The sequence below is a fragment of the Podarcis liolepis genome (assembly GCF_965112155.1).
Source record: "Podarcis liolepis genome assembly, chromosome: 2".
Taxonomy (NCBI): domain Eukaryota; kingdom Metazoa; phylum Chordata; class Lepidosauria; order Squamata; family Lacertidae; genus Podarcis; species Podarcis liolepis.
In genome coordinates, this window is record NC_139555.1 from 29,152,307 (window position 1) to 29,166,392 (window position 14,086).

A 14,086-nucleotide genomic window follows, 5' to 3' on the forward strand; every position below is an offset into this window, starting at 1 on the left:
TCAGAACAGCCACTAGAGTGGCTAAATGGCCTTAGTTATCCTTGCCTGCTTATTTGTGTTGTTAAAATTGCTTCTAGGATGCACCCTTCTGAAATCTAGCCCTGCGAAGCACAATATGCTGTTTCAGGCATTTCTGGCTGCGCTCATTACTCCTCGCCACCCACCACCAGCATGCTTGCCTTTCGCGCTGTTGATTTAGTACTGACTCTTCCCCCTGAAAGAGCAGCTGCATGGCTTCAGAGCAGGGCTTTGTTCCTGCTAGAGATAAATTAGAGGCATCTCTTAGGGAGACTGAATTACCCCAGTGAAACACAGCTTGGAAATAAGGGGATGAAACACCTTTGTCAGGTTCCCTCCTCTCTCCATAGCTGGATGAGGAACGCCGTCCAGCCCCACACGTGATTCCAGATCCTAGCTGGGAAGTCCATCTGGAACAAGTTCTGAGAAAATCCCAGGCTCCTGGTTGCCTAGGCACCAAAAAATGTTCTGTTGGTGCCTAGACAATTTGCAAAGGAAATGCAGTTCTCTGCAGCATTGCTCCCTCAAAACTCTTGTCCTGGTTCTCGGGAAATCCAAACATTTCCCCCGCAAACTGCCCCAGAACTACTACGGTAAATCACACAGCAGTTCGATTCCACCCCCACGCCTTGGCTCGGTGGTATTGCAAATGCCAGCAGACAGATGGATTACACTCTTGCCAGTTTTGGGCCTCGTGGAAACACAGGAGTCAACCGGCGGATATGGGCCTCTCTCTTAGCTGGTAGAAGCAGGGCTGCATCCTTACAGAAAGCCAGGAATCCCACTGCTGGGGTTGAGGAGGCAGGCAAGGGATGCTTATTGCCATGGCGATGGTGTCATGACAAGTTATTTTGCTCCATTTCACGGCATGTGTGGGATTAGAACAGAGAGCGAGCGTTTGTGACTATGCATGTGTGTGCAGCATCTATTGTTTAATGTGCCTACACATAGTTGTATGCTCTCACTCACACAAAATATCCTGTCCTATCCTTTCATCTTCCAGCATTTACATGTTCCCATACACTCTCCTATGTACATGCTTTGTCTCATACGCGTATGTGCTTCTTAACATACCATTGTAGCAACCAGTTAAATGCTCCCCCTGGGACTGTATTAGCTAGCTTAAATTGGCAAATTAGCTCTTTTGCATTACAAAGCATCTTGGGCTCCGTGATCTTGATGCCTTTAATATTTCTTTTGTTTATTGACTTCCCCTTTTTGCTGTGAAATTAATTTTTATTGCTCTGATTGTCTCATTTCCCCTTTAATCTTCTGAACGCCAGCTGTCTTCATTATTTTAAAGGAGCTGCCGTACTGGCCTTCAGGATATAACAAGCATTCTCCCTCTTGCTTGTTTCCCCCCTTCTGAAATGTGTGCAGTCTCCAACATCCCTTTATGTTTCAGGAGGCAAAACAGAGGGGGTGCTCAGAACCACCAGAAGTCAGGCCTTCTTCAAAGCAGCTGGCTGCTAGCAGACAGTGGTCTGCCAACCAGGCACTGAGGTCTTATGCACACTTTCCATAGGGAAAACCACTCTTTAGTGCTCATTTGGAGCAAACAGCTGTTTGGATTTTCTGCAGGTTGCTATTTGTTCTGATTTAGAGCTAAAGAGAGGGTTTTTCCTGAGAAAGGAGCGAGGCAAGAGGGAAACTGCTTGGATTCATGCTTTCTAGGTAAGGGACAAGCAGAAATGTCCCTCCGTGAATATCCACATTGCTGAAACTGGCGATAGCTTCTCCCTGAGCATAATGGAAATGACTGTGCTTTTCACCAAACACTGTGTGTGTGCAGCAGGGTGCCATGGGTTCAAACTGAGAAGGACAGGCACCACGCTGCTTTCATACAGAGCAGTGAACTATGAACAACAGCGAGCAGTGTAGTGGCTGGAGTTTCAGACTAGGACCTGGAGGACCAGGGTTCAAATCCCTAGTCGCTCTGGGTGACTTTGGGCCAATAACTGTCTCTCAGCCTCACCTACTTCACAGGGATTGCTTGAGAGGGAGAACCATGTACACCACCTTCAGTTCCTTGCAGAAAATAAAGAAATCCATTAACAAATTAGAAATCTGAGGTATGTGAGGGAGGTGGATGGAGATCAGCAGGGCTGTGGGAAGTACAGGTAGGGTAACCAGGGGCCTATTTTATGTTAACCCAGCAGCATCCATCGCTGCCCCAACCTGGACAAACTCTACATGTTAAAAGCAGAGGGGAAATGCGCTGTGCACCTCTGTCTCTTGCATGGCACGGTTGCCTCCGACTTCTACTTCTCCTCAGCTTCTCCAGGATGTAGGCCATGTAGGACTAGGCCAGGTAGTCTACATGGGTTGAAGAGCATCTCTGGTTCCTTCTCTTTCCTGTATCATACCTGATCTCTGAGCAGAAGGGAGAGTGAAATGGGCTTGGGAGTGTTTTCTGCCTTCTGTTCCAGGAGTTGGGAAGGAGAGTAACTGACAGACCTTTTGTCTGAGAAAGTGTTTTTTAAGTGTATCGGTTGGAGCAGGGGGCGAACGTGCTTTGGTGCTGTCACAGCAAAAGGGTTCCTTAAGCCCAGAGCCTCTGGGCTAACTTAGAGTCTGTAACAAAGGAGGGGGGGAAAGGTAAATTGTAATCAAGTGCCATCCTGCAGGGTTCTGCCCCTGGATGTCCTTTTTCCGTCTTCAACTAAATGCTTCCCTTTTAAAAAGAAAAAAGTGCATCTCCATCCTTGGCTTTCCCTGCCCTTCCTTTCTAATCTTTCCCCCCGCTGTGTCCCATTTGTCTCCCTACAGACGGCACTCCCTTGAGTGAGCTCTCCTGGTCTTCCTCTCTGGTGGTTGTGGCTGTTTCCTTCTCTGGGCTGTTCACATTCATCTTCCTCATGTTGGCCTGTCTGTGCTGCAAGAAGGGGGGCATTGGCTTCAAGGTAAGCACTGTGGGAAGCCCACGTCCTCCCTAGGGCTAGCTGTGTAGCCGCACTGGACTTTGCGCTAGAGAGGGAGGTCGTTCTCCGTCTCCTCGGGGTCTGTGATTGCAAGGAGAGGCAGCGGGTGCTCAGCATTGGGCTAGAACTAACCTCGCTCTGGGTAGCCCATCTTAGAACACCCGTGGCAAGGAGGCAAGATTTGTGTGGGAGAGAAGCAGATATTGGGGGTGCACCCTTGTTCACAAACTCTTGCTGCTCAGAGAAATCAGGGGCAGAGAGAGAGGTGTGTTTGTGTGTGAAAGAGAGAGGGTGGCAGGTAAAGGATCTTAGCTATGACAGGAACCAGCAAGGAATTCATCATGGGCTGAAGATGAAATGGGGTGGGCAAGGTTTTAGTGAGCAGCATCCTCCAACAAAGCCTGGTGTCAGGGGCTTGCTGAGAATCATAGAGTTGGAAGGGACCACAAGGGTCATCTAGTCCAACCCCCTGCAATGCAGGAATCTTTTGCCCAATGTGGGGCTCGAACCCGTGACCCTGAGGTTGAGAACCTCACACTCTACCAACTGAGCTAGCGAGCCTTAGAACACAGCAAGGGATGCTTGTCTGGCATTCTGTTGGAAGTGGGGGTGTTGGGGTTGAAGGAGACCCTGTTGAGTCCTAACCAACCCAGAAGAAGAGGCGGGTGAGCAGATGAAAACATAAGAAGTTGTCTTATTCCATTCAGACTGTTGTCTGCCTAGGCCTGAGTGGCAGCAGCTCACCAGGGTCTCAGGAGGGCCATTGACACCCCCTGCTTCCTGAGGCTTTTAAATGGAGAAGCCAGAGAGTGATCCAGGGACCTTCCACATGAAATGCAAGTGCTCTTCCAGTGAAATAACAGCTTCTGCTGTTGGGCCCAGAGGCAGCGGAATTCAGTGTGATGGCTGCTGTTTCCCTGAGGCACTGTGTCAGAATTTAGACCAGGTTTGTACACCAGTGCCCTTTTTCGTACGTGCGACAAAGGAACACTCCTGCAAGTGGGGCGATTTAGTAAATCAGAGCTGTCTTTAAAGCCTCCAGGAAGGGCAGAAGCAGTGGGGATTTTTGGTGGGGCTGAGCTCAGTAGGGAGGAGGGCATTCTCTCGGGAAGCCTCCTTTGCACAGTCTGGTGCCGTGCTGTGAGGAGCAGGTAAGAAGAGGCCACGAAATATGAAAAGGCACACAAAGAGAGTAGTCCATAGGTGCCCTTGAAACAACATCAAAGCGTGTTTCAGGTCCAATGGCTCTTCATCAGCAGCAACCAAACAAGTTTTAATGAGGAGATAAGTGTTTGTGCAAACTATCTGCCTTAACACGCTCTTCCGTGCACACCTTTTGCAGGTAAGGGCGCAAACTCCCAAGGCGCTTTCCTCTCCCTGACAGCATAAGCTCTGTCGACTTCTAACGGGGAGCTCAATGGTGCAGTAGGCATTTCAGGGTACTGAGATGGCCTAAGACAGGGGTCCCCAAACTAAGGTCCACAGGCTGGATAAGGCCCAAGGGACTTGTTTATCCAGCCCGCAGCGAGCCCCACCACTCGCTCTTACCGGCGCTGTGCTGTGCAGCTGCCCACTTCTGGGTCGGAGGAGCACCGGAAATAGCTTGTGCGCATGCGCAAGCGTTATTTCCGATGCACATCTGGGTTGGAGGAGGCCTGTGCACATGCACACAAGCTATTTCCGGTGCTCCTCCAACCTGGAAGTGTGCCAGAAATAGCATGTGCACATGCGTATGGGCACACACTCCCCCGCCCTCTGGCCCGCCACGTGATTGGCGCTAGAGACACCGGCCCAAGGTGCGGTAAGTTTGCTGACCCCTGTCCTAAGAGGAAGGATCTCTTTTTTTTTTTGCCTCTTGTCTTGAAGGAAATACATGAGTATTTGTTTGTGAGCCACGCATGACATCCCCTTCTTGCCAGAGTAGTGTCAGGGTGTCCCTTCTTAAATTCCCAGGCTGGTTGGCATCCTCGTCCAGTCTTGGCGGTGGCCTGCCCTGGAATGCCCCACGAGGGAGTGGGCAGTGCCAGCCTGACCTCACAGGCACAGAATGTGCTGGAGAAATGTGTTGCTGAGATTCTTGCGGGGGCTCTTGGCAGCCAGGCCGCGGTGCAGCCGTGGGGTGCTGGAATGGAAGCTATGGACAGTCCCGTGGGCTGGCGGCTGTGCAGCACCGGCCAGGTTTTGCCGTGGGAACAATGAGGCGCTTCAGAGGCCCCTACGCTGCCTATATAGGGGGCGCAGGGAGGGTTTGCAAAGCAGCCTCCATGCTTTCCCCGTGGAAATGCTGCAGCAGCGCAAGGGCGTCATGGCACAAGGGTGATGCTCACCCTTTCCTACCTGGTTGCCGGGGCAGCCTTCGGTGGGATAAAGTCCATCCAGGTAACTGGAAGTGCCTACTTGGCTTTTGCATGGAGTGAATGGGGAGGTGGGAGATGCTGCGGCCACAAATTGCAGGCGGGATGTGTGTGCATGTGTGGATGGGGAGGTGGGCGCATCGAACTTTGCGTGCTATTGCCGGGGTTGGTGGTGTTGAAGGGCACTTCAGGGAGGGTGCATTTATTAACACTCTTTCTCTGGGCACTCTTGCCTAGAGCTGGAGAAGCGAATCCCGGGAGAAGAGGCTGAGGATGGTTTTGAGGTGTCTGCCCTGCACGGGGGCCAGCACAGTGCCAAAAACAGCCTGTAATGTAGAACTGGGGAACCCTGGGCAGCCCTCCCCCTGCCCCCTGACCAAGGTGAGGCTGCTTCTCCCTCAACTGTATTTATGACTGTGTCTCTCTCACTGGGGGCAGGGTGGAAGGAGCAGAGCAGCCGCCACTGGCCACACAAGCCGAAACAAAAGCAGGGGTACCAGTGTGGGACAACAAGCGTCCGGCCAAGGGCGGGGTGGGCACAATGGGCTGTGTTGCTCTGCATTCAGGTCCCCTGGGGCTTCCTAGCTGTCCCATGCAGAAATAGGACTGGGGGCAGAGGCCTGGAAGCTGTTGCGCCAGCCATTAAAGCCATTAACCTGCCCCCTAGCCCAGCCTTCTGCCCTCCAGATGCTGTTGGTTCCCAACTCCCATCAGCCCCAGCCAGCATGGCCAAGGGTCAGGGATGATGGGAGTTGTAGTCCAGCAAAAAGCCAACAAATGGACACCAGGTGGGGAAAGCCAGCCTTAAACCTTTGTCGCTTTGCCTATGGGACTGAGCTCCATCTCTTGAGTCTGCAGAGAATCCTGGGCAGATGATGCTTTGCCAGTTTTTGCTGCTTCTGTCCTGTTCATCAAAGCTTTTCTCGCCAGCTGCACCGCTCATGGAGCGTCTGTGTTTCCAAAGGGAATTGAAAATTGGCTGCCATTAAATGTCCTAGGAGCTGTTGCCCTGGATCCGTGAAACCAAGCTTGAGCTAGCAACCCCCCCCCCCATCTCAATTTGTGTTTGTGTGTGTGTGTAAAGAAAGAGTGCAAGTAAGTGCACTGCTATCTCTGTCACCCCAACCCCTAAGTTTCAGTGTTTGGATCTGGACGGGAGCGGCTGCGCCCTTCACACGGCTCTGGCATGGTTCATGCGTGTGCTCAACGGTGTATGTGGCTGCTTGAAGTTGAATTGCACCTGCACAGTCCCAGATGGCAAGGCTGTTTGCATGAAGCGGCTTCCCCATGCAGCTATCCCCTCTACAAGAACAGGGCATGGCTGAAGCTGTCCCGTCTGAGCGGAGGGAGGTCTGCTTCACACAAGTGGCTGGCTTGCTTGCTTGCTTGCTTGCTTGCTATTTCATAGAGCTGCATTGTGCAACTCCCATTTCAAGCTGTTATACCATAGGGATGAGCCAGGCCTGTGTGTGCGAAAGGGCTCTATAGGTCTGTGTTACTGGCCAGTGTTTACTCTCCTATTGCTTATGGACACTACAGAGACTCCTAACAGTTACTCCCTCCCCCAGGGAACTCCAGGAATTGTTGTGGGGTGGGAGTGGGGGGTAGCGGAGGAGACGGGAAAAGAATTAGGCAATCTCTAATCGAGAATTCAAAGCAAACTCTTCAAAGGGCATTTCCCCCATTATCTTGGGTTGGCAATTAAAATGGTTAAAGCCAATATTGGTTTTAGTGCAAATTGGGCATATGTATGAGAAGGCTGTGCTTAGTGCTTCTGTTTTTCCATTGTGTGTAGCTCACGGATGTTTATACATGTATTCCTCCCCTGGCTGTTTATGGGATGGGGGAATGTGTGTGCCTGTTCCTCCCCACCTGTGTGCTTGCTCCCTTGTAAGCGTACAGAAGAACGCAAGGGAGTTGCCACCCACCACCTGGGTGTATTTTGGAACTAGGAAGCTGCCTCCTACCAGGTTGGGATAAAGAACAATGGCAGCAAAGATCCTTAGAATCCAAGACATGAACAATGGCAAGACCCAGAATATGAAAATTGTATTTTCATTATTCTTATGAGTAAGGTAAACTACATCAGCGAAGGTACAGAAACACAAAACCAAATGATACAAATCAGAGGAAAGCATGCCAGTAGAGAAAAATCCATTTTGCCTGCTCAATCTTTTTCAATTCTGCTTTCTCAATAGTCAGAATTGACTTTTTATCTACCTGTCTGCTGTCTTCTGAATTATATTATTTAGTTTTGTGTTTCTGTATCTTCCTTGGTGCAGTTTATGTTTTATAGATCACCATTATAATACAGTGGATTTTTTAATATAGTCTGGGCCTTGTAATTGTGTATGCTTTGCTTCACATAATGTTGGACTATTGGTCCATCTAGCTTATCTCATGCCAGTTGGTTGCATCTTTCCAAAATTCCAGGCAGGCAGCCTTTCCCCTCCTTACCTAGAAATGCCAGAGATTGAACCTGCCACCTTTGGCATGCAGAGCAGGTGCTCTGCTACAGAGCCTCAACTCGCCCCTTATTTATGGGTTCAGTACATGTATCTGTGCCTCCTCATCTGTGTTTGAGATGGCACCGATGATGACAGTGATGAAGATGTTATAGAAGAGTAATGATTGCTTCACATGCATTATTGCAATAATCCTTACGTGACTGGCATTACGAGTATGATGATGGGGAATGCATGCTTCCACCCTTCCCTTTTCTACATGTGTATAAAAATGTTTCCTTGCCCTGTGCTGGGCTCCTTTTTCTCTCTCCCTATCTGTCTTGCCCACCCCTATCCCCCACCCCAGGAATTTGATAATGCCGAGGGAGAAGAGTATGCTAGCGAATTCTCAGCCCAGGGCTCCCCCGCTACCCAGAATGGCCCAGAAGTTTACATTCTGCCTCTCACCGAAGTCTCCTTGCCCATGTCCAGGCAACCTGGGCGCTCAGGTAAGTTGCTGAACCCTCTGCATTTCGGATTTTGTCCACCCTTTCAGTTTTAGCAACAGTGCACACTTGCAACATGCAAAATAAGAGCATGACCTTGGATTTTCACACGGCTAACCAAACCTGGAATCTCCCTTCTTGCAATAATGAGTATGGATTAGAATCTCCCCCCCCCCCCGAAAGTGGGCAGAAAACTCCTTCCTTTAACCTTTGTGATTTTGCACTGTTCACTATGGTTGAAAAGGTGTAAAGGGTTGCCTATGTGCACCCTCAAAGCAACTAAGTACTGATACATTTATTATGGCACTAACACATTTGTTATGACATACGCTTCCCTTGATTAGAGTGCCATGATAAATGTGTTAGTCTTTCAAGTCTCTCTTTTGTTTTTGTTGCAAGAGGCTACTAATACAGCAACCACCCACTGGAAGTTTTTGTCATGCCCATTCAGTGATCTTACATATGAGTTGTTTCCTAGAGGAAGCTGTCACAGGTTTACAGAGAAAAGTGAAGCAGGAGCAGTAGTGGTCACTGCTATCGTTACCTGGTGCTTTTTGTAGAGTGACATAAACGAGAAGTCGAGACCCACCCTGCCTCTAGGAGCTTACAGCCTCAAGAGAAGAGGCAGATGCGATCAGAAGAATGTGGACAGTGGAATTACACATCCTTATTATATTTTATTTTATTTTAAAAACTTCTAACCTCAGGCTTAAACATGTGATCTGCTGAAGAGTCGGAAGAAATGCAAAATAGATTAGATGTTATCTTTTGTAGGCATAGGAAGATGCAAAATCTAGAGCTGTGCAGAGTATACAACCAGAATGCCAGATGTTCCGTGCAACACAGAAGCGCTCGTCCTTTTGCCAAAATATGTCAGTCCAAAAAAAAAATACACCTTAAGCTGTTGTATATTCTGTCTCATCCCACCAGGACTTAAGGCAGCAAAAATTGCCCCTAATGAGCAGGCGATCTTAAAGCGGCCAAAACAAGGCAGTGTGCTTACGATGGTATGGATCCAAAGGTCACCATAGGGGGATTCAACCTCTGGGGCTCCCCAAGTGTCCGTCCCCCCACCTCCCAGCAAGATCAAAGCTCCAAGAGATCCCCTCCATCTGCAGCCCATTTAGCTCAGCTGTCTGCCATATATTGCAAGGCTCCCCACCCCCCACCCCACTTGCCTTCTCCTCCACACAATGGATGGTCTCATTCCTGCTGCCCACAGCCCACTTGCAGCTGCTTGGTGGATACTGTGTCTGGGTGGATCAAGTCCTCGTTCCAGTCATGGAGTTCAGTTCCCTTCGCCCACATCTATCCTCTACGATGCTTCTGTTGCCACTCACAGCAGCTGCAGTGGGGCGGGGGGGGGAGCAGCAGGGTTGGTTTTACGTGCGCAGTGTGCGGGTTTGTTTGCAACTTCCTGGGAGACCTAGCGATGCTGCTTTCTGCCCCTCCAAGGCCCTGCCATACACGAGTTGTTCTTCATCAGAGGCATTTTCACATCTAAAAGAGTCTCTATGCAGTGCGTATTGTATGACGGCACCTGCCAGTTATGTGTCTGGGGGCTTTTGCTTCCCCTGCACCTATTTCAGAATCCTTCTGCCTGCTCTCCCCCCCATGGGAAGATACAGTGGTACCTTGGGTTACATACACTTCAGGTTACAGACTCCGCTAACCCAGAAATAGTACCTCAGGTTAAGAACTTTGCTTCAGGATGAGAACAGAAATCGGGCTCCGGCAGCAGCAGGAGGCCCCATTAGCTAAAGTGGTGCTTCAGGTTAAGAACAGTTTCAGGTTAAGAAAGGACCTCTGGAACGCATTAAGTACTTAACCCAAGGTACCACTGTACTCCAAATCCAGCATGGAAAAGCTGTGGTGCAAGAGCGCCAGGTGGAAGTGCCGGGAGCAGAAGTGGCAGCATCTGACCTTCTTTAGTTCAGCACCGAGCAGCCCATGTTTCAGGCGCTGGTGCTTTTTGCCTGTCTCCACACCAGATGCAACGCTCTGCTGCTGTTGTTTCATTCCCCCTTTAACTAGTATCTTCCGGATTGTTCCGGCTTCTTAGATGGGCACCCCAGCCAGTGACTCGGCAGTGCCACCTTGTGGCTTAGGGATGGCAGGGCAACCCCCCATTTAGGCCGTGGCGGGGTGGGGTGGAGGTGGCAGGGGAGGAAATGGGACACAAAACTGGAATGCAGGGCACTTTTTTCCTAAACAGGATGTGGTACCTGAAAAGCAGGCATTCCGGCCTGGGCACCCAGGCTCCCTCCATAATCAGGCAAGGCAGGGAACAGTGAGATAGGCCATGTCCAAGCCTCAGTGTAGGTGTTTGACCCCCTAAGCAGAAGTCACTCCCTGCTCCTGTGGCCTGAGATCACTTCCTCTCCTCCGCTACCTCTGGAGACAAAGGCCTTTTGGTCCCCAAGTCCCACAGGCCCCGCATTCCTTCCCATGTGACGTGGCGAAGGAATCCAAGGCTTGCTCTGCTGTGTGGGATTGAGCCAGCTAGCTGGACAGCGACTCCCCTCTGCTCTGCCCACATAATTCTTGCCTGGTGCGGCCCTGCTGTGCACTAAATGGGCCCTCAGAGAATGGGTCCAGTGTCCAGATACAGCCATCGCCGCTGGGCGCAACAATAGGGCCTTTGCTTCTCCGTGTCATGGGGAGCAGTGGCGTCTGGTACTGAGGGGGCGAAGGGGTGGCACCGCCTGCTTTTTTGGGGGGGAGGGGGACATGGGACTGCCCAGAAGGGTGGACGCGACACAGCTACTTTCTGCTGCCTGGAGGCTTGGAAGTTCGGCTGTCTATAGCAGAAGGCTCCTCCTGCGTATATGCGTTTGAGAGAGAGTCTCACTCACCTTCAGTCCTGGATCTGCCAACGGGGTAGAGATGCAGCAAAGTCACGTAGCCTGGCCTCAGGAGCGGCTGAGGTGTCCGCTTCTCTCTGCGGATCCCCGTGTGCCTGATCCTTTGGGAAGCTTCCTGCCCCAGACCCCGCTCTTCTGCGGAAAGTTAGGATGAGGCAGCAGGCAGGGGACAAGCTGGCAGGGCATGCAGAACTTCAAACCGCTCTGTATGCTCCTTCACAGTGCAGCTGCTCAAATCCACTGACCTGGGACGCCATAGCCTGCTATACCTCAAGGAAATTGGCCATGGATGGTTTGGCAAGGTAAGCTCCTCACCTGAGACTGATCCCATATTGTTGATTTATGCAACGGGGCCGTGTTGGTGGCAGTGGGGGACAGGGGGAGAGGGAGGAAGGAAGCAGATGCCAAAAGGCATGTCGAATGAAGGGATAACAGCGTCGCTTTTGCTTCCTGTCCCATTATTCCTGCCTTCCTTGGTGTTTCCCTTTTGGCTGCTGCTGGTATGGGAGTAGGACCGGAACAACGTGTTCTAATTCACGGGCTGCAAATAGAGATCTTAATTCTTCATTTCGACCCGGAGGGTGTGGAAATGAGGGGATTCCATTGAAAGGGTGCAAAGAAGTGAGGAGAGAAAGAATGCCCTGGGTTGGGAAGGTGGGAGCAAGGAATAGATTAGGTTTGACACCCCTGTCAAAGACTACAAGTAACAGGCCTTTGTATATAATATATAAAAGGATGTCACATAGAGGAGGGAGAAAGGTTGTTTTCTGCTGCTCCAGAGAAGCGGACACGGAGCAATGGATCCAAACTACAAGAAAGAAGATTCCACCTAAACATTAGGAAGAACTTCCTGACAGTAAGAGCTGTTCGACAGTGGAATTTGCTGCCAAGGAGTGTGGTGGAGTCTCCTACTTTGGAGGTCTTTAAGCAGAGGCTTGACAACCATATGTCAGGAGTGCTCTGATGGTGTTTCCTGCTTGGCAGGGGGTTGGACTCGATGGCCCTTGTGGTCTCTTCCAACTCTATGATTCTATGATTCTATGATTCTATTTATTTGTATTGCCTGCCTGCCTGCCTGCCTACCTACATTTTGGCATCTGTTTTTTTAAAAATAGTGCCTGCCTCAGTGACCCCAAAGCCAATTGTGAGAGCTGGCCATGAGGTGCCCCTAACTGGACATGGGTTGTGTCCAAGGTCCTTGCAAGTGCTGGTGGAGTGTAGAGCAAGGAGAGGCCTCTTTTTCATGTTACATTTTAAACTTAAGTAAGATGCATTGAAGGAGGGAGAAGGCAAGATGCAAAATCTGTTGAAATGTAGTGTGCAATAACTTTAGCTCAGGTCTGGGCCTTTGGGGGGAGGAGAATGTAGGCCTGAGAATGCTGAGCCTGTTCATAGTTTTCCCCGAGTTGCTTTTGTCCCTTGGGGAGTTGTCCCATTTGCTCAAGCAGTTGGACACAACTCACATTGTGATTGCTGAAACAGCATCAGAAACCATGGGTCCGCATACCCCTTGGCTGATGCGTTGGCTCGGTCTAGTGGATGGATGACATGGAAAAGTGCCGGAAAGTAATTTCTGAATTGACACAAAGTGGGGGGGGGGAATTGAGAGCAGGGAGGGGAAACAAGTTTCTTACATTCGCTGGAGAATTACAGTGGACCAGAAGCTTAGATTTGAGCCGCAGCTGCATTGGTCACCTGCTAGGCTGCTCACCTGGCATTTTGCAACAGCCTTGCTATCTGACAGATACTGAGAGATAATGGCACTTCCTGGCCCATGCAGTGGCACTGCCCTGTGGCAGGAGCCCAAGGTCCCAGTCCAACAGGCTAATGCCCTCTGTCTCTCCCATCCCAGGTGTTCCTCGGTGAGGTGAATGCAGGGCTGAGCAGCACTCAGGTGGTAGTGAAGGAACTCAAAGCCAGTGCCAGTGTTCAAGATCAGATGCAGTTCCTGGAAGAGGCCCAGCCTTACAGGTAAGTTCCCCAGGGCCTTTCTGTAATAAGAAACATTGTTGTTTTTAATTGCTGTATTTGTACACCCAGGTGTGTGCTTGTGGGATTTTCTGTCTCAGGTGTCAAAGTAACTTGGCCAAACTTGGGCGCTATGCACTTTGTCCTGGGGAAGTGGCTCCACTTGCTGTTCCACCTGAGGCAGCAGAACGCCTTGGGCCGGCCCTATTGATGACCTTGGCCAGGAGAGAAAGATTATAAGAGGACCTGTGTTAAGTCTTCCCCCGAGCTGGAGTACAAATGTGCTTCTGGAAACTTGCTTGCCTTCTAAATAAATACCACTTTCCCATGGATGCGCCCAGAGAAACTTGACAATGTTAAAGAATAAAACTATATAAGACGATTGTAAGAGCTATTCTGTAGGAGTGCAAATATCCAGAGATGTAGTGATCGGGTGGGATTACCATGAGGAATTATAAAATATACATCAAGCCATCGTGTCCACGATGAAAGCATTGTGTTGACTGGGTTTGATATATTGACGATAATTTCTGATTAAATCCCATAAGATTCTACATTCATGCCCTTTTGATGCCCTTTTGCCTCTGCTGCCCATTTCTCCTTGCTCTTCACAAATCACGTACACACTTAGGCAGGCGTCCTGGGTCATCAAAGACAGTGGGCAAGTTTCTCTGATGTAGGATGTTAATCTTAGGGCCAGGAAACAGATCTCACATTAAGGTGATAATGCTCACTGTCCTCCTTATCATGTGTATTGCTTGTTTATTACCACCGGGGTTGCCAGATGCTCCCCTTTGTAGTTCTCAACTTATTTACCCGAAAAGTATGCATGGATAACTAGTGTTTATAGATTAACTTTCTCCCCACGTGGGTTTGTGAAATGCTCAGAAGAAATCTGATTGGTTCTTATGAACACTCTGTAAAAAGTTCTTTTGTGAATAAAACGGCCTGGGCCAGAGGGGCTGCAGACAACGGACAAGCACAGAGAGACACAATTATACGCACCCTTCC

The 14,086-nt window shown here is 50.1% G+C and overlaps 1 protein-coding gene across 6 annotated transcripts in view; it reads left to right on the plus strand.

Annotated features, from left to right (window-relative positions):
- AATK (apoptosis associated tyrosine kinase) overlaps positions 1 to 14,086 on the plus strand; it is an 87,400-nt gene that overhangs the window by 56,107 nt on the left and 17,207 nt on the right. For 3 of the 6 annotated variants that reach the window (XM_083489837.1, XM_083489836.1, XM_083489839.1), the window contains exons 2-6: positions 2,788 to 2,921; positions 5,531 to 5,674; positions 8,105 to 8,246; positions 11,330 to 11,409; positions 12,960 to 13,078. In XM_083489837.1, coding sequence (XP_083345963.1) covers positions 2,788 to 2,921; positions 5,531 to 5,674; positions 8,105 to 8,246; positions 11,330 to 11,409; positions 12,960 to 13,078 — 619 coding nt within the window. Of the gene's footprint in view, positions 1 to 2,787; positions 2,922 to 5,143; positions 5,319 to 5,530; positions 5,675 to 8,104; positions 8,247 to 11,329; positions 11,410 to 12,959; positions 13,079 to 14,086 lie in introns of those variants that run through there. The other 3 variants (XM_083489838.1, XM_083489840.1, XM_083489841.1) reach the window with 3 other exon arrangements.